We start from the raw sequence: 27,010 nt of genomic DNA on the forward strand, positions 1-27,010 counted from the left end.
CTCACTCACTCACTCACGCTGTCTCTCACGCTCTCTCCCCATCTCCCCCTACCCTGTGTGTGTTACATTTTTTTGTTTTGTGTTTCATTTAAATAGGTTGACCTTATTAATTCATTAAATAATTATGAGCCAGCAATGTTAGAGACGTGGGGTTAGTCATGTACTCATTGCTGCAATGCTGTACCGGTAGGGATTCGCATTACTGCCACCTGAATGCTTATGGATCTGTTCTGGCGGAGAAGTAATAGTCTCTAATAACTACTAGTTTGCAGACAGATTTCCCAGATGTGCAGTGTTTATTCTGCAAATCACTCCCGCTGGTTTCTGGTTTCAGCAATTAGAAAGTTTCATTTATACATGGTGCTAGTAAAAAAAATAAAAAATAAAAAAAAATTGTAATATATACAGGTATCTATAGGCATTCCCGTTTTATTAATTAGGTTTACTCTCCTCCTCTTGTTGATACTCTATAGAAAGTCCTGGATGTAGGTTAGAGTACCTCCATTCCAGAAGCTGCATCCTGGTTATTAAAGTGTGGGTTTTTGCTATATTTTATCAGTTTGAAGCCTTTAGGGTTTATTTAATATTTACTGTAAACTGTCTCAACCTAAAGTGACCAAATCCTTTTTACTGTATGGAGCACAACAAGCCAACTAACTTACTCTTAAGTCAATATGGAAGGTACATTCCCATAGTAACACGCAATGTCACTTTTTGATTCCTTACCCATGAATACTTGGGCCCTGTTATTTGCATATTTAGACACCCCTTTAAAGTACAGAATAGGGTTGGAATGCACAAGCCTGAGTATTCTACCCACAGACACTGTTGTTTTTATTTTCTAGTTCGAAAATGTTATAGTCCATCTTGAAATAATGACCTTGATCAATCATAACTTCGTTCTGCTGCCACGAGTCGGCGTAATGTAATTGGTGTGTATTTCACTATATGAAGTTATGAAATATAACGGATCTCTCCCATCTCACCGTTTGATGCTGTAATATACTGATCTCTACTGTATGGTTCTTAAAGGTCAAGCTCACTTTTATCCTTTTCATGGGTGGACCAAATGGTTCTTATATGCCATCAAATTTATAATTGTCTTTGTTTCTAAAGTCACACAGGTTTGTCTACCTTTTTTGATAGTGGTTAATCAGTGTGTTTTTTAATATAATCTAAAAACGTGCATTTTGTGTTGTTTAGGAGAATTATGAAGAAGGTAACCATGGAGCCATCAGACAGGTTGACAAATCTGCAAGCTATGTGGGATAGCCAGACCGTAACAGAAGTAGGCCCATGTGGTATGCAAAAAAAAAAAGTGTCTCAATTAAAGAACGATCCGCAACTTAATTATCAAAATAGAACTTTAACTCCTCCAGCGACAGTAGGTCTTGCAATTCTTTCACCATTCGTTGTCACTGAAAGTGTTGAATCGGTGCTCCTTATCTTGCAAGCCCTCCATAATCCTGATATATTAAACATTATGAATATTGATAAATAATGAGAACTTTGTATGCGTTAATTATTTTGTATTCTCTAGGGGGCTTTTCTCAGATGTATGCCTGTGTCTGTGACTGGCTTGGATTACCATATAGAGAGGAAGTACAGTGGGTAAATATCCGAATTATTTCTTTTTGAGCACTGGGGTGGGGGCACGTTATATTGCACTCTTTTCCCAGTGCTATGAGAAATTAATAAAATACCGTATTTGTTCAATTATTAGACGACCCCCCAAAAGTTAAATATTAATTTAGGAAAAAATATAAAACTACCCTATAGGAAAAAAGTTTTATTAGTAAATATTCACATGTAAACTATTTTTTCATATTTAATAAAAACTATGATTTTATTTCCTTGTATTTGCCATTCTGCCCCCAATTATGCACATCTGCCCCCCCCAGAAATGCCACCCTGCCTCCCAAATATGCCTTTTAACCCCCTATTTGCCACTCTGCCTCTCTGATATGCCTTATACACCCCTATATGCCACTCGTTCACCTGCTGCAGGAGGCGCACAGACAGCCTCCGTTGCTGCCGGCACTTCCACCGGGGCTTCTATGGGGGAGCACCGGAAGGCCATGTGATGCTGGCGATCCGTCATAGAAGCCCCAGAGGAAGTGCCGGCAGCAGCGGAGGTTGTCTGTGCGCATCTCGCAGACGTCCACCGGCTGCCAGAGAGGAGGATCCGGGTCGCCTGCTGCGCTAAGGGGGATCTGGATCTTAGTCTTGTAGTCAGACCTCTATTTGAGGTCTGATTATAAGATGACCTTGAATATGAGAAAAAAACCTTGTCTTATAATCGAGCAAATACGGTAATGTTTAATAAGACAATTTATAAATGATTGTCGGGGGTTCTATAGGGATCCAACCCTGTGTAATTTTACAAATAAAACTGTACTATGTTTTGCCCAATACAGGATGTGGACACTATATATTTAACTCAAGACACACGGGAGCTAAACTTGCAAGACTTCAGTCACCTTGAGCACAGGTAATGTTCATTCATGTGCCCAGCATAGCTTCGCGTGCAAGGCTTTAAGGTTGGGAGACATTCTTATAAAGTTTAAGATGCCAAATAGGAAAGGAAGCATAAACTAAAATGACATCTTAAGATGTTAGTGCTTAAGATCTTAGTAGAAGGTCACTTGTACTCTGTTGAAGTAAAATTGAATCTCTGACACAGTATTTTTTATTCTGGTTTTTGCTTCTTATAAAATGTTATTTTGTAGAATGACGGTTTCTTTAGCATGGATAGATTTTTACCAGTGGTTACGTTATGGTTTTATGCCCATCTAGCTGACGGCTCAATGCATCGAATTACTCAAAGCAGAAGGGGACTGCTACATGTCCAATCGTTCTTTAATTCTTTTTATTAAAGGTGACTGACTTGTCTTTTATGTTAGAAATGAGGCTGACACATTGTCACTAGGCATCTAGTCTTTGTGACAGTAATATCCACATCTCAGGAATTCATTGTCTTTAATGGTTGACATGATCTGATGACTGATGGCATATGGAACACATTGCTCACCGGATGCTGCTTCTGATTTTTGGCAGTGGACGTTAGGCTGGACTTTTGCCAATTTGCAAATCAATCATTGTGCTTATTTCTTGGGGGGGTAGGCTGCTGGCAAACCTAATTCTATGGGTTTTAAGGCCCGCTTGTTGCAAGCGTTATGAATTTCCACTGCATTTGGGTTAAATCTTTGCAGTTATCTTGACCCTTTCAATATGGTAAAAATTTCTTAAATGCAGAGGATAACTAGGTGATACAAAAGAGTGCGTATAATAGGGCTGCAACTAACGATTATTTTAATAATCGATTAGTTGGCCGATAATTTTTTCGATTAATAGATTAATCGGATAAAAAAAATTTTTTTTTTCAATTTAAAATAATGTAATAAAAAACGTACAATTTACACTTTCATCTCTTTATTGCAATGGCCTCTCTCTCTCTATTCACCTTCTTATTGTACTGACATAATAATAAAAGCTACAAGAACCCAAACACAGTGTTTCTCAAACTAGGTTTAAATACAAAGTTATTAGTAAATATTAATTCATATGTTAACTATTTTTCATATTTAATAAAAACTATGAGAAAAAAGCCTTGTTTAATTTTTTTTTATTTACCAAACTGCCCCCGGTTATGCACATCTGACGCCCAGCTTGCCACTGTGCCCCCATATATGCCTTATACTCCTTATATGCCAGTGAAATGCAACTGAGCCCCCTGATATACCTTTTACCCCCAGATATGTTTTATGCCCCCCTGATATGCCTAATATCAATATGCCTTATACCCCCTATATGCCCTGAAATTCATAATACCCCCCATACACCACTATAACTCAAACATACACCACTCTGGCTCCTGGCCCTCCCATACACCACTCTGGCTCTTCCCCCTCCCATACATCACTTTGGCTCCTCCCCCTCCCATACTCCACTCTGCCTCCTCCCATACTCCACTCTGCCCCCTCCCACCTCCCATACTCCACTCTGCCTCCTCCCCCCTCCCATACACCACTCTGCCTCCTCCCCTTCCATACATCACTTTGCCTCCTCCCCCCTCCCATATACCACTCTGCCTCCTCCCCCCTCCCATACACCACTCTGCCTCCTCCCCCTCCCATACACCACTCTGCCTCCTCCCCCCTCCCATACACCACTTTGCCTCCTCCCCCCTCCCATACTCCACTCTGCCTCCTCCCCCCTCCCATACTCCACTCTGCCTCCTGTCAGCCACGGAGGTTCACAAGACACCAGGGAGCCGGGTAGAGAGGCAGAGTGCCGTATGGGAGGGGGAGGAGCCAGAGTGGTGTATGGGAGGGTGGCTCCCATACACCGCTCTGCCTCTCTACCCGGCTCCGTTACTGATAGGAACTTTCACTGCAGCTTCATAGAAGCCTCAGCGTAAGTGAAGGTGAGTAACGGAGGCTGTATGTGCGATGCAGACCCCCACCGGCTGACAGAGAGGATGATCCTCTGTCAGCCGGTGGGGGTCTAAACGATGCGCACAGACAGACTCCGTTACTGCCCTTCACTTACGCTGAGGCTTCTATGAAGTCAGTAACGGAGCCGGGTAGAGAGGCAGAGTGATGTATGGGAGGGGGGAGGAGTCAGAGGGGTGTATGGGAGGGGGAGAGAGACGGAAGCGAGAGACCGGCCGACAGTGAGGGGAATCCAGGTCCCCTGCAGCGTTGCGGGGGATCTGGATTCTAGTGTTATAATCCGATCTCTGTTTGAGGTCGGATTATAATTTTTATAATCGATAAAAATCGATTCGATTAATCGATAATGAAAATCGTTGACAAAGATTTTCATTATCGATTATTATCGATTTTATCGATTAGTTGTTTCAGCCCTAGCGTATAATCACCCTAAGGAAAAATGGACGCTCTAAACCCAAAACTAAGAAATTTGGTGCACACCACATGTTCCATATTTACCTGCAGCCCCCCCTCTCCAAGTTGACCAATCCAGTACTATCATAATAAATATTTAATGTAAGATAGTGAATGATAATTATAAAGTCAAAAGAAGAAGATGATGGAGGTAAAGTAATTACCCTGCCAGCCATCTCTACAATTAATAACCAGACTCTAGAAAGCAATTAGAAACTGTATTTGCTAAACTAAACTAATTTTATTTACTAAAGCTACATCTGGCTTGTGTATTGTGCTTATCGGTTAATGTAACGGTATTGGATATATTTAGGGACAGCTTAATGTTCTGTACAGACGCCACAAACAAAAAGTACTGTGATTTAATGCATTCTTACTTCTTGCAAAAAAAGTACTTTCCTAAAAAGCCGCCTCCGATGTACCGTTTGACAACAGCACCCATCGCTCTTATTTAAAAGAAGGGCAATAGTTAAATTACAAAGCCATGTAGAGCTCAAATAAAGAAAACCAGAAACCTGAGCAGATAAGAGTCAGGATGTAACCAACCGATAAGGAGCTCTACTGAAGATAAATGGAAACGGTGACAGATTTAATGTGAAGTGTCAAAAGGATAGATGCTTTAGCTGACTAATTCATATACTTTATTGACAAAACACTTAAGTGCTCTTATCTCCTCCTGGTTATTTGTGGAAAATTAAATGCGGAGAAAGTTATCCCAAACGGGTATCAGGGTATGTCCTGAAATGGCCTTACGTGGTGAGGCATAGTCTTTAAATAACTTACAGATTGATTGCTCTACTATCAATGGAGCAAATCCGTAGGCCTGAAACACAAATCGTATGTCACAGATTTATGTGAACACAAATGCCAAAGCGAACGCCTCAATGATCAACGAGAGCTCAAATACAAGTGAATCCTGCACCAGAAAGCTACGGAAAAGAAAAAAAAATGTATAAAAAAAAAAAATCATAAATGAAATAAAACTCAACGCTGGCAGCCTAGGGTACCTTTAAAAAAACCCCTAAAATCCTATCCAGGTAATATTCAGCAACCTTCAGTATTGCTCAAAGTCAAATGTAATTTAAACTCGTATTTGAATATTAATGGTTTGCTGTGAGGAAGATGCGTTCGTAGTATAGAGTTGAATAAACATTTTTACGGGTTTGCTGGATATCCTCTAGTCGCCGTCATCATTCTTCTTTAGAAACAGTGTAACGTAAGATAAAAGATCATGTGGGGGACACCATGGTGCAAAATGTTACGATAAAATTTAACTAAACAGTTGAAACTGTTATAAATATACATTCATCAGATGTTATTTCTTCCTAAAACACAGCTGTTCGGTTTCTTGAGAGATGCAGTTCCTCCGTCTGTTTAACTTTTAAGCATCTGTAGTCTTCACGTAGCTGTTTTCATTTGCACTTACACAAAAATCTCTATTTATACTGAAATTACTTAATTGAAAACAATTTAGAAAATAAAATGTTTAATGAGAATAATCAGTACTTTTAAAAGTACTATTAGGTCAAACAAAGCATTTGTATCGGTATAGAGCAATACGTACATGGCGAGCGCTATTATTATATCCCTGTACTTAAACTCTGCAAAAGGTATTGGCAAATACATTATTATAATAATAATATCGGTTTTTGATGATTTTCAAGCTGAAATAGTGTGGATGTTATTAATTTTCTTTGAGAGCAAAAGGGACAATGATGCCCTTATCAGTGTGTGTGTGTATATATATATATATATATATATATATATAATTGCTATTCATTTGTCATGGATTAGTCTGTATTAGCATGATCAGAGCCTAATTAGGAGAAAATGCTGTTGGCTTTCTTTTCCTCCAATCCTCCAGACTAAATATAGCAAACATGAAGAACTCCCCTGGTTACAAATATTTTGTATGCAAGTCTTGTGCTGTGTGAATGAAGATACCAGTGCTATCTACCGCAGCCGATATATCTTGTGCAAACACATTTAGGATTAGACAGCTCGGCAGGATACTTATTAGGAACAAGTCTTGTCTGGTTCAGTGTTTTGTGATTACATTTTATGATTTTCCTCCTTCATACTCGGGGTGCTTTGTATTGGTGTACATAACTTTTATGGAGCGTGAAAACTGTTACTAATTTCTGAGGTCCATTTACATGTAAAATCTGTTATGATATTCCCAACTGAACTAAATATACTAAAACATGGTTAATATTGGTTTTAGTGTTGCAAAACTTGATTGGAGAAAATGGTGATCCTGCCACTAGCTGCAGGATGAGACCGCTGTAGCCTACCAGCCATAGATTGAGTAGAGTAGAGTTAATAATTTTTAATTTTATTTTTTTTTCTTTTTTTTTATTTGAAAATGTTTCCCACATTTAGAGTCTTGTGTAATAAAGACAGTCGGACCTTTTCTATCTGACAGCCCATCGTGGAAATTTGGAAGACGTCCCTCTTGAAATAAGCTACCATACAAGTATTGTATTGGGTTTTACAATATAACAGAGATTATTGGTTAACCTCAGTTTTTACATTAAAGAATGAATCTTTCAGTTTCTGGAAATGCACCCAATGGAACTAATGCAAGAGCAGTAAGGATGTTGGAACAAGAGGCCTATCCAGAGAGATTTATAGCATTCATTTATAAATTTAACTGGAGATGCCATTACCGATGATCAGGCTAACAAAAACAAAGACTGGAGGATTCGGTGTTTATTCCAATCGGTTTTTATGAATCAGACCTTTTTCAGTAGGGAGAATTTAAGTGTGATGCTGGGTTATGTATACTTAACAATACTTTTTTCTTTAACCATATGAAAGGTGTGGTTGGCGAACATTTGTACAATAATGAAGCTTATTCATTAGTATCTGTACTGATTACTCAATGTTTCTCATCTGTTAGAAATACTGTATGCAAATGTTAGCCCTCTTTTAACAAGTACCTGCTGTGTATGGAATAGTCTTTCAGTTATTATGTTTTATGTAAGGTTGGGATAGTTTATATGCTGGTACACATTTTGTCCGATTCTCCACAGTATTGGTTATTACTGTTTGTTTTCAAATGAAAAATGGGTAATGCCTAATTAGCTAGTGAAATATCCAATAAAGATACTATTAGACATTCAAGGGTTCCATCTGAGATGTCAATATAACAATTAATAAATTATCAGACTCTTTATGTAGGGTAAGTAGTATCTGATTCAAGTCTGAAGCCTACTCTCTTTTTTCTGGCTTGATGTCTGTGGTCATTGACAAGCTTGTAAGAAAACATTCTCTTCTTCAGAAGGACACATCCATTACTGGAACAAAATCAGCCATTGACTTAAAAGTAAAAAAATAAATATGAATATCATACTGTTTATACTACCAGATTAAGTGGAAATGGATCCATTCACCAACTTTTACATTTGCATATAAAAATAATACATATCATGAAAGAAGTCTCATTTTCTGTCTCTGCGTACGAAGTGCATGTAAAAACCTTTGAAGCCTTCTGCCACCCGAGAACAACTAACAATTGGATTTTATGCCCCTTCTGTGAACTCATGACTGTCTATCTATATTAACTAGTGAATGGTTAGGATGATGAACCTAATTCCTTGTGGCACTCGCTGGCTGCGTTGCATGCAGCGCAGGTTACTGTGACCTGTGTGCTCCTGCACACCGCTCTGCCTTACTTGAAGCAGTTCTGTGACACCGGTGACAATATGGAGTGGTTACTGATGGGTGCTTTAATTGATTGCAAGATACATATTAATAATACTCTTGTATCTATTAAAGTAAAATGGAAATTCATTCAGGGTTCTGCGCCTTTAGTTTAACGTACGATATTAATTTGGGAACGGAGCTATTCAGATTGCTTGCGTTATGGAGCTTTGACTACACAAAATATATCAAAAGATGTATTTTATACAAATGTGAAACAAGCAATTTGCAATTGAGCTATAAATCCTGGGCAAGTAAAGTATAATACACAATTCACTAACGGCAAAACAGTATTATAAATGAGCTGGATGCTCTCAAAACCAAACATTTTTCTGGTTTAAAGTTACAAAATGGCATAATTTTGGCCAATTACATTTCTTAAAAAAAAAAAAAAAAAAAGTTTGAAATTAGCAAAATAATACTCAAAATCAGAAAATAGATTTGCGGGGCTCCAGTCTTTGCAATGAAGATTAGATAAATTCCAAGAAAACTGGCATTCTATCAATGTAGTGATGTTATATAGAATAACTGAAAGTGGATCTTGATACACGCAATGCCTGAAGCTTCTTGATTTCGCTGTTATGCACGGACCTCTGTACCTTGACTGTGTGCCTACCTCTCAATATTGCTTTTGTGTGATATTTACTATATATATGTACTCTCTCAATTTGTTTTCCTATAGTACGCAGTTAGTATAACATTTCTCCAGCCTAATATAAGTTACATAAACTATTTTATCAACAAATACTCATAGCGATAAGGAATGCATGAATCACAGATTGAGATACTCACTCTGCCTTCTAGCATTGATTTAGGATGGCATTTGTTTAGTTATTGTTATTGTATAGTGAAATTAATAATACATATTGAAAACCACAGTGAAACTTTGTTACTGTATTTTTTCCCCCCCATAGAGATTTGATACCGATTGTTGCTGCTCTGGAATATAATCAATGGTTTACAAAGCTAACCTCTAAGGACTTAAAACTGGTAAGCAGCAACGAGTGGATGCAGTGAAACTCATTGGAGTTCATGCGTAATGGATTCAAGTATGCATTTTACACGAAACTTGGGCTGGCTTGTTCTCCTTGCTTGGTGTTCTTACTGGAAATTATGTTAATGTAAACATGCAGCTTGTAGCTATCAAATTATGTTAAGTGTATTCTAATTATTATAGAATTAATACTATAATTTGACAGTTTTGCAAAATGAAATGAATCCCAAACACTACCATAATTACTCTGGATTACCTTCTATTGGAAAAATAATTACTCTGCAAAGGATAGTTAAGAATCTGCCCATGTTTGTGTTTTAGTAGGAGAATAGCAGGCTCTATTTCAGCTCTAGCATTGTGCACGCTTATTCATTGTGAACGTCTGTCAATTTCAGTCTGCCGACGTCTGCGATCAAATCTTACGCGTTGTTAGCAGATCCAGTCGATTGGAAGAATTGGTTCTAGAAAACGCAGGCCTCAGAATGTAAGTCCTTAACAAGCTAGCCCATGCCTTATTAACAAGCAATGAGCTTCATTGCTGCCAAGGAAGGAGATCAGGGTGACCGCCATGGAAACTGGGATCAATTGTGTTCATCACTAGCTATTAACTTGAAGATTTTAATATTAATTTTAACATACTTGTGGAATTTTTGCAGAAAGGGTGATAGATAAGTGGGACAGCTTCCCAATAGAAGTTCTAGAGACTAATACAATATATATATAATATATGATAGACTATAAACATGCATGGGGTAGGCTTGTGGCTATCCTGAAGACGAGACCAAAAACTGATTAAGTTCTGAGTATTCACGGCAGGAAGAACATTTATAGACTAGATGAGCCAAGTGGTTGTTATTTGTCGTTAGTGTCTATGTTTCTATTGGGTCAAGCAGCGAGATGGTGTTTATTGAATAAAAAGAACCAACAATTCTAAACTTGTTTATTGGTCAAATATAAGGTTTGGGGATAATCTGACTGGTACTCTTTAAGTTATTTATGCTGTTTTTGTTTGATTGGTTTTTTTTTTTTCCGTCAGAGATTTTGCACAGAAATTATCCAGTGCCCTTGCACATAATCCAAACTCAGGACTTCATACTATTAACCTTGCAAACAACCCACTCGAGGATAGAGGTAATGGAGACTTTTTCACTTGGCTGATAAAGGGATTTGTGTGCATTCCCTGGGTTTTGCCTTCGTTATAGTCCATGCTGCTTAACTTAATTGTATTGTATGTTGTTCACGGATGCCTGGCAGTTTCTTCCCTTACTATTTCTGACATAGTTCTTTGAAACCTGATTTAAATGGAAGTGTTTTATATTAATCCTCTTATTTCCAGTGTATCACGCCTATAGCAGAAAATTGATAAATGCTAAATAGGTAGCGATTTAAATTCTTTTTTGATTGCTCTGCTCTTCCATTGGCTTTACCTTTAAGACAGGGGAATTTGGAGACAACTGGCAAACTGTTCATGATGTTCTAAGTGGGCATATTGTACGTGTGGTGTGTAGGGTTATAAAGGGAGAAATTGAGGATTATTTCCATGTTAAATATTTATTTAGCCTAGAGTTTTTTGGTGAATGTCTGTCTAGATTTAGCTGAAAGATGGAGGAAAAATCAGATTATATAAACACAGGCCAGATGGCACTAAAGGGGCATGTAAGAAAGCAGGTTCAATTTATGCAGGATAAATAAGAGAGAAAAAAAATAAATATATATATATATATATATATATATATATATATATATATTGTAGATCATACTCTGGCGTAAAATATTAGCTCTAGAGTCTTTAAGTTAGTGATTAGGTTTGTTTCTTCATGCAGTATGTGTTTTAAAATAGCTAGCTAACACATTCCTAAAGCTTTTTGTATAGTTTGATATTAAAATTCCACATTTGCATTATCAATAGAATAGGTAATAATTAGCATTACAGTGATCAGCTATTAAAGCACTCTGCTGTCAGGGGAACATTGTATTGAACAACAATTACATGTTCTGAATTGTAATTTCAGAAATTATAGAAAAGAGGTTTTCCATTTAGTATTAACTTTTTTGTGCATCAAAAAAGTGAACAGCACCACTTTTAGTTTAGAAGTGGGTCTTTTGTCTCTTTAGAATTATCTTTTTTTTCCCCAATCCGTCTAATTATTGTATATAATTATGTGTAATTAAGTTTAATATCATCTCTTGTGTCTGTCATTATATATGTTATTAATATGTCCTATAAAGCCCCGCTATTTAAACATGGTTCTCTTTCTACAGGTGTGGCTTTCTTAAGTATCCATTTTGCCAAACTTCCAAAAGGACTAAAGCATTTAAATTTATCAAAAACCTCAATATCTCCCAAAGGTAATGCATTTTTTTTGGTTTGGTTTTGTAGCCTGAAAACTTTTTTTTTATCTTATTTTTCGAAATGCAGCAACACTGGGCCATATTTATAAAGCGCTACTTTTGTAGTTGGCACCATAGCAACCAATAGATCTTTTTTGCTGAAGTTCTATCCATATTTAGTATTTAAAAATAAATAAATGTTAAAAAATTAACCTTTAACAGCAGAAGAGAAAAACATGGCTAATAATCCATCAGAGACTAGAAAAACCTATAAAAGAAACTTGTAGAAGCTTAAAGGGGATATGTTATATGTTATCAAATTTCTATTTTGTGTGGTTAATTAAAAATATAAATAAAATAAGTAAAATATATATATATATATATATAAATAAAATAAGTAAAATATATATATATATAAATATATTTTTTTATGTGAAAAACAATATAAATAAAATAAGTAAAATATATATATATATATATATATATATATATATATATATATATATATATATATATATATAAATATTTTTTTTTATGTGAAAAACAATTACACGAATGATGCCTGCAGTTCCTCTAAAAAACACCCAAAAAAAAAAAAAAAAAAAACTCACAAGCTGTTGTACTAAGTATTTTAAATAAATACATTTTAGATTCAATGGCTTCCTACTTTTTCGTATTATTATGGAATCACAGAAGGGGCACTAAAATGGCTTTATAGTCTTAATAACATAAAAAAAGTATTTTAACATGCATTGTAAGTCCGTATGATCAGGGCCCTCCTCACCTTTTTGTTTCTGTAAGTCAAAATATTTTGTTACATACAACTTATGTCCTGTCTACCCATTGTACAGCGCTACAGAATTTGATGGCGCTATATAAAACAATAAATAATAAAATAATTGTTTACCACTAAATATTTCATATGGATTCTTCATTGGTTGGTCTGTATGGGACATTAGACTTCTGCTTTAAATTGCGTATTGCACCCATGAGAATAAAACCTTTTTTATTTTTTTTATTTTACCATTCGCAGGAGTGAATAGCCTTTCCCAGTCACTAAGTGCTAACCAGCAGATTGCGACAACCCTTACCCACCTTGACCTCTCCGGCAATGCTCTCCGTGGGGATGACCTTTCAGTATGTTTTTCATAATTATTATAAAAAATATAAAGGAATACCTGTCATGCTGTGAGTTGCTGTGAAATGTATTGTTATAAATCCACTTTCTCTCGGTGTGTTATCCCTCACATCATTTAGAGGTGTTTTGTTCTTTTGAATGCAGTTAGCATCATGAATGTTTAAGCACTGCCATCAAATTTTTATGTTTTAAAAATGAAAAGTAAAGCGGTTGTCCATTATTGATGTTTTCCTACTGTGGGCTTACGTAATTTAACTTTACCCTTTTCATGTTCTCATATTTTAATGGTACGCTGTGGTGATGTGACCAAAGAAAAGGGCACTGGTAGGTTATTTATAGTAGCCAAAAAAGAAGCCGCTTTTATGTTGAAAACTTTTCTCTTCTATTTATGGAATAAATCAGTTCATTATTTAACTTTTCCCCGTACAATAAACATATAATATAAAGTGTGGATACAGCCTACACAATTCAACAGTAAATCTGTTATATATATATATATATATATATATATATATATATATATATATATATATATATATATATATATATATATATATATATATATATGGTAGGGGTAAAACATGAGTGAACGTCCAGTGGGTCTGAAATGTGCCTAGACCCTGAAAACACCTTTGTAGATAGGATAGGCAGTGGCGGATCTACCGGGGTCGCAGGGGTCGCGACTGCGACCGGGCCCCGGTGGCAGGGGGGCCCAAGCCAAGGGGCCGCCCGAAATCTTTTTTAAGTTTTTTTTATTTTTTTTTTAAAATAAGGCAGGGGCGTCCAACATGCGGCCCGCGGGCCAAATGCGGCCCGCGAGACCTCGAGGTGCGGCCCGCGTAAGATCGGCAGCCAGGGCAACCGATCTTACACGAGCCGCACCTCAAGCCCTGCTACTTACTTGTGGGAGGGTCTTCTGGACAGCACAGAGGAAGCGGAGTTCACGTGACATCCTACTTCCTCTGTGCTTTAGCAGAGAAGGCAGAGGGAGGCCGCGCCCCCTGCTGAAGTCTGTGAGCGGCATCGAGGGAGCTGCAGTGCAGGTAAGGGGGTGGGGAGGGTGTTTGAATGAGTGTGTGTGATTGAGGGAATGATTATATGAATAAATGAGTGTGTGTGTGTGTGTGTGTGTGTGATAGCATGGATGTGTAAGTGCTGGAACCTAGGCATGATGGGACTGTGACTACTGTTAGCAATCACACTCCTATCATGCCAAGTAAGCCAGTACATGCTGAAACCTAGCTAGCTGCCCCCCTTGTGTAGTGATGCTGCCAGCAGTATGGGGTCTGCACATCACTTACAGCCACCCTGTACCAGCATGTACTGGCTGACTTGGCATGATAGGAGTGTGATTGCTAACAGCAATCACAGCAAGCACAGTCCCATCATGCCTAGGTACCAGCATTTACCGGTTGCCTGGGTATGATAGGAGTGTGATTGCTGTTAGCAATCACACTCCTATCATGCCAAGTCATATTGCTAATTTTGTCCAATTGTGTGTTACCTACTTTTATTAAACATGTGAGTTTTTATTATTATTTTTAAAGGTGGGGGTCATTTTCGGTTTTGGCTAAGTGAACCCTGAATGTTTTGGTCCAGAATTTTCATTTTAGTTCATCCCTAGAATAAATCTAGGGAATCCTGAATTTGTAGTCGCAAAACTTTCAAGGCCCAGAAATCAGTGAGAGGAAGAGTAAAGGTTTTGTGTCATTTTACTTTATTTTAATCTGCATATTTTATTAAAGGCCATATTTTTTGTCACAGTGAAAAATGAGTGCGGCCCGCGCACGTATACAATTCTGATGAAGTGGCCCACTGCAGAAAAAACTTGGACACCCCTGGATTATGCCCTTTGTACATGCGCCCCTTTTTCTTTGATTTTTTTACAGATATGATTCAATATGTAAATTGAATTTGTTGAATTAGTTGAAAAAAAATTGTTGGGTAAAAATCATGTTTTTTTGGGGGGGTGGGGGGGTGGGGGGCCCTTAACAGATTCTCGCACCCGGGCCCTGAGGCGTCTAGTTACACCCCTGAGGATAGGGCCTACCTCGTAAAAAGAGATGGAAGAGGGATATGAAAGAGAGAATATAGAGAATAGAGTCTATGGAGAGCAGAAAGAGTGAAAAAAGAGGGTTAAATGAAATGTCCTGAAGGGGTTATAAATACTACAGTTTGTGTTTAAAGAATCCGACTGCGGATTTTTTTTTGTTATGTTCCCTGAGCTTCCTTGTGTTCTGGTTCCTGTGTTCCTGGTTTCAGAGCATGATTCTCCACTGCTGAACACAAAACTGTAATATACATGGTGGGGAATTCCTTTCCTAGTGTATTCATACCCCAATCAACAGATTTACTTAGCTTTTTTTAAATTTTATTTTATTTACAGTTTACATTTTTTTTATATTTTTTTTACAGTACTTGTATACATTTTTGGTCCAGCCAAATGCTATTAAATGTCTGGATTTATCTAACACAGAGTGTGCCGTTGACATGGTAAGACACGTTTATTATCTACAAATCAATAAAATGTTATATTTTTTACTTTATGCATATTTCTTGTCTTGACCATCTCGTGATGCATATTTATGTGAATTAGAATCTGGAATTCAATCACATGATGAGTATATTGATGAATTGTAAATATTATAAGAAATATAAACACAATCATTTAGACATTTGACACAAGACATTTGACAGAGTGGCCTCTTGGAAGTCCGCAAGGAGTCTTGAGGGTTTATTTTGTTACATCTTTCACTTAAAAGATTATGAGTATACAGCACATGACGTGTCTCATCCCATGAAAGTTGAATGGAAACCATCCAAACTCGCTACGCTTGACATGTGTACTGACGGTTTAACCGTTCATGTTACAGGTATGTGGAGCACTTCTGCGTGGTGGCCTCCAACATCTTGCTGTGCTGAACCTCTCCAGAACATTTTTCTCTCACAGGTAAGAGTATAGCACTCACAACACACAGCCGTAGCATGCCATTACTATTTACTTAAACGCTAAGCAATACAGTCTGCATCCTAGGTTTTTGAAAGATCGTTTCATAAATAAGCTGAATGCGTTTACTGTATGTTTTTTTTATCTTTCCTCTTTTTATTGTAGTATGTGTAAAGATTATATAATGTAAAGCGATTATATGAGAATCAACATGTAAGAGACCCTTTTGTACCTTTTCTCTGTTATCTTTATCAATTAGGGGGTTACATTTACCCATAGCTCAAGAGTGTTAGCTAATTTAGTGAGCGTTCATCCTATGTCTCTTTGTGATCCACAGGAAGGGGAAAGAAGTACCGCCATCATTTAAACAGTTCTTCAGCAGCTCGCTTGCCCTGACACATATCAACCTTTCTGGCACTAAACTTCCTCCTGAACCTCTTAAGTAAGGCTTCAATCTTATTATGGTATTGTATGTGTTTTTAATTCCGTGACGCAGAATCCTGAACATACGTGGAAAATTGCTTGATATCGCTTTATGTTTACGGAGTGCCTGAATGTCTACATTGTTTACTAAGACCATACAGGTACTCAATGCTAATCATATGAACGAATGTTGCGTGTGTATATACATATGTATGCAAAACTTAAAAGGCACCCCACTTTATATTGGGAGAGGTTTAATATTCTTTTGTATGATATGATATTTCTGGTATCAGAGAGATGTTTACTTCTTCCACTCGGTGGGGTGCCTGGCTGGGAAGTCCCCATTCCAGCATCCTTGAAGCTCATCAGATAATGCCTCCTGCATGCATCTGTTTCAATCAAGTTATTTTCTTCTCCATTATATTAATATATGGACCTCATAATAATAATAATAAAAATATCCTGTTAGAGCCAACTTTCTTTAGTGACACATACTTTAAAGAAGTGCAATGTTAGTAAGCACTGTAAGAGTCATTGTCTGTAGCATTCCTAGCTTCCCTTAAGTAAAATGTTAATTGTTTTTTTTATTATAACAACACAAAAATCGTCTTATTCCTCCATTAGAGACCCCGTCTGTTAGAAGTGGAGCCTGGTTTAGCTTTTAATACTGCCTCTTTGCATGCTAATCTAATAGGCTATTTTCTTATACCAGACCTAATCCTATTAAATGCTACTACAAAAATGAACTGCGTTGATGTTTGAAACACATTCAAATGTTAACACGTAATTAAATTTGTATGTGGCTCATTTGCATAGTCATTTTCTCCCTCTGGTAATCGCAGAACAAAATGACCAATGAATTGAGAGAGGTGACTATTGCTTGGAGAAATGAAGCTTGATCTTTTGCGCCCTCAATTATGCTCGCTAGCGCAGAGTCCTTTTGGTGCGAAAATTCAGTGAAGGAGTATGAAGCATTTAAGCGTATCCAGTGGGATTTGTATGTCTAGAACTCTATAAGGAGTACCTTACCCTGAAACTGAAAATGTTACAATGTGCATCTTAATACTATGCCTCGGCATTCTTGCCAAGTGACATGCTGATTGCCAATAGGGTAGTTACTTTATGTGTGCTATCTACCGTATTTGCTCGATTATAAGACAACCCTGATTATAAGACGACCCCCCAAATCTGAATATTAGTTTAGGGGGAAAAAAAAAAAAAAAAGCCTGAATATAAGACGACCCTATAGGAAAAAAGTTTTACCAGTAAATGTTAATTCATGTAAACAATTTTTTTTAATAAAAGCTATGATTGAGAAAAATATTTTGGTTTTATTTCCTTCTATTTTCCTTCTATTTGGGGCCCCCAGTTATGCACATCTGCCCCAGAAATGCCTTATACCCCCTATATGCCACTGTGCCCCATGATATGCCTTTTAACCCTCTAAATGCCACTGTGCCCCATGATATGCCTTTTGACCCCCTATGTGCCACTCTGCCTCCAGAAATGCCTTATACCCCTATATGCCACTCTGGCATTAAGGGGGTTAAAAGGCATATTATGGGGCAGAGTGGCATATAGGGAGGTTTAAGGCATTTCAGGAGGCAGAGTGGCGTATAGAGAGTTAAAAAGGCATTTCTGGAGGCAGAGTGGCATTAAGGGGGTTAAAAGGCATTTCATAGAACACTCTGCCTCCAGAAATGCCTTATGCCCCCCCATTTAACACCCCCTCCCTCCTCCAAACTTACCGGTGCTTCTGACTCCCCTGTCATGTAGCCGGGGCAGCGTGTAGAGCTCTACACGATTCGCGTAGACAACTTACGCTGCAGCCGGAAGGAGGTGTGGCTAGCAGCGGGGGTTGTCTGCGTCCATCGCGCAGACCTTCCCCGGCTGTCAGAGATCAGAGTTCCCCGCACCGGTGCTGGCGAATCGCGTAGACATCTACACGCTGCCCCGGCTACACACCGGAGACTCAGAAGCACCGGTAAGTGGGGCGGGGGGGGGGGTTTGGGGGAGACAGGAGGATCCAGGTCCCCTGCATCTACGGGGGATCTGGATCTTAGTCGTCTCATGGTCAGACCTATTTGAGGTCTGATTATAAGACGACCCCGATTATAAGACGAGGGGTATTTTTTAGAGCATTTGCTCTGACAAAAACCTCGTCTTATAATCGAGCAAATACGGTATTTCTGTCCAAAACTCATTTCTTGAAAGATTTATAGAAAATCCAGAAAAAGGTATATAAAAGAATACATTCATGGAAATCACCCAAAGCTCTTCTCATTCTGGACATGATGGCTACTCTAGAATTGCTAGAAAACACTCAGAAAAACTTTATATTAGCCCAGGCCAGGGTCCCTGCCGCATTGACTGTCCTCCTCTGGTGGGCATTAGTTTTTCTTGTTCTTTTCTTATTTTCTTTCAATCATGTTCTTAAATGTCTCCCATTTTGGCACAAATAATACAAAAAACCTGGTACCATAATTCTCAGAACATAATTCTTTTAGAACAATGTTTATATCATACATTTTTTGTACCTTGGGACATTTTGCTCTTTTTTCCTGCACACGTATAGTGTACAGAAAAAGGGGTCCACCGTACCACATCTTACAGTCCATTTAATGCTGCTTGTTTGATAATGTGTTCAGTGGTGGTGGTAAACGTACTTCATGAATATAGTTGAATGTTAGTTTTCATATAATGATTTCTAAATGTCGTGTTGTTTTCTAGAGCACTGCTTCTTGGTTTGGCTTGTAACCCTAACCTGAAAGAGGTATCGCTAGATCTGAGTAGCTGTGAGGTAAGTCAGTTACATCGGGGTATTTAGTGTTGATTCCTTTACACCGATAGATTGCAGTATGTTGTCACTGCCAGGGCAGTTGAAAATGTAACCCCCCGGAAAATGCATTAACTCTGATATGCTTTACAGAAACAGGCGTAGAGAATATGTGTGAGCGTTTAATGAATTGTCGCTCGTTCCCGGCTTCTTCTACCTGTTAAGCAAGAGGTTGAAAGATAATCCATCCATGTGATTATGTTTTGCAGAGTACAGACCCATAAGTGATCCATTGTGATTGATTTAATGTTTGACCGCCTTGTTTCATGTAAATTCAGGTTAATGCAGGACAATGTTTTTAGAATGTCTTTTTAAACTGCATTAATCAGTAGAGCATATTTAACTTGATTAGTAAAAGTTCTTCTGGACATCATGGATACATGTGAAAACTTCTTGAATTCCGTAGAGCAACATGTTTCTTTTTATTATGGGTATTTGTAGGCTTAAATCTTTCTGTTCCTTTTTAATGCTTCCTAAGCTTGGTCACTGTGTAAGTACCATCTCAAGCTTCATTGTTACCTTCAGCATTTTCTGCTCTCCCACCTCATTTCCCACATATTTATCAGGTAGCTCTTAACATTTGTCTACAATCAGGACCTTTTTTGGCACAATGTTCTCTTGGTTTTAATTTACTAGCACAATCCTCTTGCCACTTCCAATTTCTGTAGCCAACCCTTGTTAACTGACTGACCAATAAGTTCATCCTATGAATACAAATGTCTTCTCTGCGAAGATTTTTACATATCGGCATATAAAAGCCACCTAATTCAAAATACCTTTTTTGCGCTCATTGTCAATTTTAGTGAAATAGGAATCCGCTTGGCTGGCACTGAAAACGTATTACGAGTTTATTCTGGTTAATTAGTGTGTTTTGAAATTTGTTTTAATAGTTTAGTATTTACAGTGTTTCAGTGTAATTTGTTAGTTTTATTTTGGCTTTAATATACTAATCAGTGCAGAGATTTTACATAATAGATGTGTTTTTGTTAATAATTCTTTTTGAAACAGAAGGTGTTAAGAGCTATTTAGAACACTGGACTTGATTAAATTGTTATCAACAAAAGGTCTGGTGTTAGAAATGATTCCATCTGGGAGCTAAATCCTTGCGCGTAAATGCCAATGAGTATGAAGAACATCATTATTTGTATTAACCATTCATGCGTTGCAATCATCTCCGTTTCTGTATGCATTTTTTAATGGAGGGGGACAGTAAATCATTCAGGATATTGGCAACAGAGGACCAGATTAATTAGTAAGGTGATGTTTAGCCCGCCAGATGCAGGAACAGATAAGGAATGGATCTAGAACTAAAGAGTTCAAGTGGTAGGAAGTGAATAGTGTCCATCCTCGTTTTACCTCTATCCCACCATTTTTTTCTCTTAACCCCTTAAGGACAATGGGCGGTCCCTAAACTATTGAAAACAATGCATTTTGGGCCCGTACATGTACGGGCTTTGTCATTAAGGGGTTAATTTTCAGAGAGTAGTGGGCTCCAGATATCTTTTTAAGGGGTGGCTGGATCTGTCCCTGAATGTTCTTTGTTTAATGACCTATGGCTCATTTTCTAATGTTTCATTGCTTAGTTGAGATCCGGTGGAGCCCAAGTTTTAGAAGGCTGCATAGCAGAAATCCATAACATCACAAGCCTGGATATTTCTGACAATGGTAAGTGATATTTCACACAGTACAAACACAAACTGGAAAATACATACTGAATGACTAGCTGGCAAATGAGATTGACACGTAAGGTCATGCTTAACTAGAAGATGCCTCTAGCGCAAACTGGAACTCACAGCTCTTTCATGCCAGTGAGCAGGGAATGCTAATTGGATAGTGGTTTATGGGGCAATTGGTGTGTTTACAGAACTACAATTTCTGGTATTGGCTGTGAAAATGAATGCTTAATCAGGAGCAGGATATGTTTAATGTATTTAACTCGTCTAACCTACTTCCAAACAAGCTGTGAAGCGTGCAAAGATCAGATCACGCAACTTGCCTAACAAACATCAGTCCCTTATTTTCTTCCTCCTTCTTAAAAACAAACAAACAAAAAAAAAAACATCATGAAACGTATTACTTTATTCATATTTATAGTTCTTGGAAATTTTGTTTTTAGCACTCACACCAGGCAAATGTATTCAATATCTTGAAAATTAAATATAATCAGATATTATTTTCATCAGAAATGTATACCTGATAAAAAAAAAACATTTACCCAGATTCCTGGAAAAGAAAAAATGTACTGCATAAGTATGTGTGTGTCTATGTACAGTTTTTATTTATATATATATATATATATATATATATATAATACAGTATTTGCTCAATTATAAGACCCCCCCCAAAATTTGAATATTAATTTTTGAAAAAAAAAATTTCCTTTCTATTTGCTAACCTGCCCCCCAGTTATGCACATCTCCCCCATGGCTTGCTACTCTTCCCCACAGATATGCCTTTTAACCCCCATTATGCCACTCTGCCCCACCCAGATATGCCTTTTAACCCCCATTATGCCACTCTGCCTACAGGAATGCCTTATATCCCCCATATGCCACTTTGACCCCCCCCCCCCGAATTACCAATGCTTCCCTAGATTTGTTCCTCGTACTTCAGACTCCCTGGTGTCTAGTGGGGGCAGCTGGTGGACGTCTGCGCAATGCGTGTAGACAACCTCTGCTGCCTGTTTTTTCTGCCGGGGCTTCTATGAGGGAGCACCGGCGTGACGTGTCCTTTCAGGGCTCAGTCATAGAAGCCCTGGCGTAAGTGTTGTTACAATTTATAGTAATGTTTTGTTGAAACTCAGTCAAGCCAACGTTGAATGTGCTCAGTGGGGAAGAAGTATTTTTGGCTTAATTCATTTGTGGTAAATGAGAACAATGTATTTCGTTATTTGGTAGCGAAGCTGCTTTGATCTTACTACATAAGACTTCACTGAAGTGATTTGTCCTTTTCATTTTTTGAACGTAGGTACTACTGACTGCAGTAGACTGTCCAACGAAAGAACAACACAGTAGTGCCTCTTTCATTTATATTTTATAGAAAATGTATCTCTTCTTTTCACAGGTCTGGAGTCTGATCTCTCTACCCTTGTTGTCTGGCTAAGTAAAAATCGATCAATACGACACCTGGCTTTGGGGAAGAATTTTAACAACATGAAATCCAAGTAAGGTTTTATTCAATTGACTTTACTACATATTTTTTTTATACAGACCTGCAATTATGTCCCAGAAATGCAGTTTGTCTTTATTTGCTTCTGTAGAATTCTAACCCCAGTCCTGGATAACTTGGTACACATGATACAAGATGAAGAATCGGTGAGTAATTATCTAAAGTAAAAATCTACAGGAGCATAGTGATAAGCTTTAACAGATCAATGCCTGGAAACATTGTTCTGTCATTTTATACTGTAATTTTGGGGAAAAACCAAGGTAATATAGTACCAGTTGTGTAGATATTTAGATAAAGACCAATTCTGGAAGTACATGTGTAGCATTTAGTTAAGTGCTTGTCACAAAGTCTTATGATACCTCTTACCACTCAACAAAATATGGTTACAGCTACATAGTAACATTTTTTTATTTATTATAAAAAATCACACCTTTTTTTCTATTTTGACACTGCTTTTGTGTACCATGGTTGGTCTGCTAACCTATGACTAAGTTCTTTCTGAGATTGTTTATGGTGCATGAACTTCATTACCATGAACTAATCGTTCTTAAAGATAAGACTTCATTTCATTTTTGGTTATATATTGTTATGTCTTGCCTACTGTCCTTACCATGTTCTTATTCACTGTCGGAATATTTTTGTCTTTTTAAGTCAAGTTCTGCTATTATTAAAATTTTGTTTTAAAGTCCTTCAAATATTCAAGGATAATGTGCTTTCGAGAACAAAAATATTTAATATGTCGGAAATTATATTTGAATTTCCTTCAGAGAACTCTTTTCATTCACATGGTAGTTACTTTTTTTTTTTTTTTTTAAGCTCTGACTTTCATCTCCAAAAATCCTCTTTAGTCGTGCTCCCTATATGCGCCTTTACTGTTTAGTGTCATCCCTAGGAAGCATGTATTGAAAATCTTACCCTTGCTTGAATTGAAGGCTAAGATTTGATTTACTTGAAACCTGCTTGATCTGTGAATTTGTTCAAATGTTTTCATAGCTTTTTTATTCTTTAGTGTGTCCAAGGCTTAGTGACATAAACCAAAATAATGTTGTACAACGTAAGTCATGTGAATAACAGATGAGTCTGCCATATCTTGGTCAGATACCTGGTGTTCTGAAGGTTGGACACAAATATAATGAGAATAAAACGGTTGTTAGAATGTTGGGGGCATTACAAACACAAATAATTTAATGATGGATGGGATGGGCCTTTTTTTAACATGAATGTAAAAATCATTAGTGTATTTCCTGTAGAACGATAGACCAAAGAGGGCTAAAGAGATTCTGTTGCACTTTACTTCAGAAGTCTCCAACTCTGTTCTCATTGTTCATCTTGTTAACTGTGTTTGCAGTAACTACTCAGGGCTGTGTATTTTGTTTCTGGTTTACGATATTTAGTTGCTATACCTTCTCACAATTTTAAGAACTGTGATTTTGTATTACAGTATAAGGGATTTGGACATTATATTTACACAATTTAATAAAAGCACACAATCTGCTAGAGAATACTATAATACACTCATGTCCAGGAAAACATTCTGAACTTCTACAAACAATGGACATCTTGGGAGGAAATAAAGAGGAAATTGGGTCACGAGGAGAGACTGGCTAAATTAAAGCAGGACTTTTGGGAAATGTTGCATAATTTGTACCAAGTAAAGAAATGTGGGTAGTTTTTTTTCTTATATTTTCAAATTTTCACAGTGATATTCTTAGTATCTCAGCTCTTTTGGATTTTTAGCTGGAATATATAATGAAAAAAAGTAATTAACATGTAGAAACACTAAAAGAGACACACCCTATAACCAAATGTGAGTTACTTTTGACTTTAAGCCCTTGCATTGGTGTTATATTTTCCTTCTGCAAATAGCAGTGACCTGAAAGGCAGGAGCATGTTTACAGAGAAATCGGAATTCACATAAATGTATAGTTTGTTCAAGATCATCATAAAGTTCAAAATGCTTGGGTTTCTTCTCCTTGGTTCCATTTGTCTGGGGGCATTGGTTCTGGGGGGGTCAGCCAAAATAACAACCACAACATTAACATACTGGTACTTAACCGGGGATACAGCCTGTTAACATGAGCCTGTTTTAAGATCATGAGGACTGTTAAGATGAAATATTTTTTTCCTCTCCATTCATTAAAAGCAGATGTGTTTCGAGAAGCCAATTTAATGTTGTGCCAGAGGCTTTCTGGCCACCTGCAGTGGAGAGCACCATTAGTACTTTCATTTGGATTCCACTTTGTATATAAATGATTTAAAGTACAGGTTAATTGACAATTCTGCCCCCCCCCTTCCATCTTCATTTGCAGAATACATATGATTCCATATCATTACCCAAATCTATAAATGAGCCCACTAAAAAAAAAAAATGGCTGTCACATATGAACATTGAGGTTTGCTTTCTCCGGCGTTACACCTCACCCGCTTTACTGTCCATTGCCATCTATGATTTAATGCTTATTAACCCATTCCTTCTGTAGCCTTTGCAGTCACTGTCTCTGGCAGACTCCAAGCTGAAGACCGATGTCACTATCATCATAAATGCCCTTGGCAGCAATACATCTTTAACCAAAGTAGATATCAGTGGGAACGGTATGGGGGACATGGGAGCCAAGATGTTGGCCAAAGCCCTGCAAATAAATACTAAGCTAAGGTAAGATGTGTGTCAGCAAATACAACGCCAGCAAACTCTGAAAGACTGCATATGCTTGGTGATTTGTACAAGTAAATATAAACTGGAGAATGATAGATGAGATTACATATCATTAGCCGTTTGGGCATTATTTGAATATGTCACCACACTGATTTTTCTAAAGTGTCTTCTTGTTAATTGCTACAGAACAGTGATTTGGGATAAGAACAATATCACAGCTCAGGGATTCCAGGATATATCAGTTGCTCTAGAGAAGTAAGTATAAATGGTCTACATGGCTTTAAAGCCATATGTCTTCATTATAATTTTATCAATTTATATAGCCCTGTCATATTTTGTAACGGAATTTAGGAATCAATGAATATCATATGATGTGATGGCTGAAATTAGGCATAAATTTTATCACTGAATTTCCCAGATCTTCAGACATACGGAATTGGAAATTCACTGAGTATATGGACTAATCACATACTGTTTCCCTGTGGAGCTCACCTTCTTGCTGGATAGAAACAGGGAGCACAAGTTCTGGAATGAAGCTAGAAACCTGAATTGAAAATCTAATTTAATGGAGATTACATTTTTCCTGGACATTTGGGGGATTGTTTCCTATAGGTTTTCATCTTTCTTTTTTTAATTTCAGGAACTATACCCTACGATTTATGCCTATACCTATAAATGATGCTTCCCAAGCATTGAAAACAAACCCAGAAAAAACTGAGGAAGCCCTCCAAAAGGTGAGCCATACAGCCCAAACAATCATCAGTTTGTTTTACATAAGCAGTACCCTCTTTACCTAATATATCTGTTTGTCTCATTCTGTCAATTCTACTTTTGTAGATTTTATATGTATTATATAAATCTGTGCATACGTTTTTGGTGCTATATAAATAAAACATTAATAATAATGAAAAATGAGATGGATGTTCATCTTCTTTTTATTTATTTCTTTAGTCCTTTATTTATTGGTTTGTGCTACACTTACTAATGGCAGACAAAGACCAACCTATGTACTAGTCACATCCAACATGGCAGAAGGACTATGTGGCAGTCATGTGGGACAGGCCATATATGCCCCCTTAGTTTAGTTTACAATTTAGGTGTCCCCTGAAAATTCAATTACTACTTAGTTTTCATCTCTTTAGTTTGAGACATAGGCTACTAATGAATAAATCAATGAGAAGTCGTTAAATGCCATTTAACCCTCCCTAGAGTGCTGAAAGATTCTTCCCTCACACATAAACAGATGGAACAACCACTAAAGAGTTTATCATTTGTGGAACTGAAGAATGATTTTCTTCTCAGAATAAATGTGGAAGCTCTCGTAACGGTCATGTGTTCTGTTATATTTCTTCTTTTACATCTAGATAGAAAACTATTTACTGCGGAATCATGAGACGAGGAAGTACCTTCAAGAACAGGCTTATCGGTTACAGCAAAGCATTGTGACTGGCACTACTCAGCAGGTAAGAGATGTTCAAAGTCCACACATTACAAAGCGCTCCAGCACAGGAAGTGACCGCATGAATTCTTATCTTATCATTCACTGATAAATTAATGGCATGAATGAAATAAAGACACAATGAATGCCGCACAATGGATAGGGTCAACTGATGGAATACATACATGGGTTATTACTGTGTTCAAAGTAGCAACGCAATAATTTTATTGTAATGGTTTTCCCTGGTGGCCACACAGTATATAATCGACCGCTGAAGGGACAAACATAGCCCATAAAATACTCTTATATATCCATGGCTATAGATTATATTTTTCATTCATACGCATTCTGCTCAACTAAAAAGTTGCTTCATGCTGCTCAAAGGGTTCTCCTAGACAACCCAAAATCTAGAATGTTAACGGTATGAATATATTAATGATTTTGATGTCATTCATTTGCAGTCCATTTTG

The 27,010-nt window shown here is 37.4% G+C and overlaps 1 protein-coding gene across 2 annotated transcripts in view; it reads left to right on the forward strand.

Moving 5' to 3' along the window:
• Positions 1–27,010, forward strand: part of LOC149289588 (F-actin-uncapping protein LRRC16A-like) — a 111,701-nt gene that overhangs the window by 59,493 nt on the left and 25,198 nt on the right. For both annotated transcript variants that reach the window (XM_089490362.1, XM_089490363.1), the window contains exons 6-24: positions 1,204–1,301; positions 1,541–1,611; positions 2,418–2,491; positions 9,527–9,602; positions 10,002–10,090; positions 10,643–10,737; positions 11,869–11,955; positions 12,971–13,074; positions 15,491–15,568; positions 15,949–16,025; positions 16,360–16,464; positions 19,176–19,245; positions 20,865–20,946; positions 22,345–22,444; positions 22,541–22,595; positions 24,930–25,102; positions 25,289–25,357; positions 25,743–25,836; positions 26,467–26,565. In XM_089490362.1, coding sequence (XP_089346488.1) covers positions 1,204–1,301; positions 1,541–1,611; positions 2,418–2,491; positions 9,527–9,602; positions 10,002–10,090; positions 10,643–10,737; positions 11,869–11,955; positions 12,971–13,074; positions 15,491–15,568; positions 15,949–16,025; positions 16,360–16,464; positions 19,176–19,245; positions 20,865–20,946; positions 22,345–22,444; positions 22,541–22,595; positions 24,930–25,102; positions 25,289–25,357; positions 25,743–25,836; positions 26,467–26,565 — 1,696 coding nt within the window. The remainder of the gene's footprint in view (positions 1–1,203; positions 1,302–1,540; positions 1,612–2,417; positions 2,492–9,526; positions 9,603–10,001; positions 10,091–10,642; positions 10,738–11,868; positions 11,956–12,970; positions 13,075–15,490; positions 15,569–15,948; positions 16,026–16,359; positions 16,465–19,175; positions 19,246–20,864; positions 20,947–22,344; positions 22,445–22,540; positions 22,596–24,929; positions 25,103–25,288; positions 25,358–25,742; positions 25,837–26,466; positions 26,566–27,010) is intronic.

The sequence above is a fragment of the Sceloporus occidentalis genome, unplaced genomic scaffold (assembly GCF_023333645.1).
Source record: "Sceloporus occidentalis isolate IW3139 unplaced genomic scaffold, rSceOcc1.0.p SCAF_44, whole genome shotgun sequence".
Lineage (NCBI taxonomy): Eukaryota > Metazoa > Chordata > Lepidosauria > Squamata > Phrynosomatidae > Sceloporus > Sceloporus occidentalis.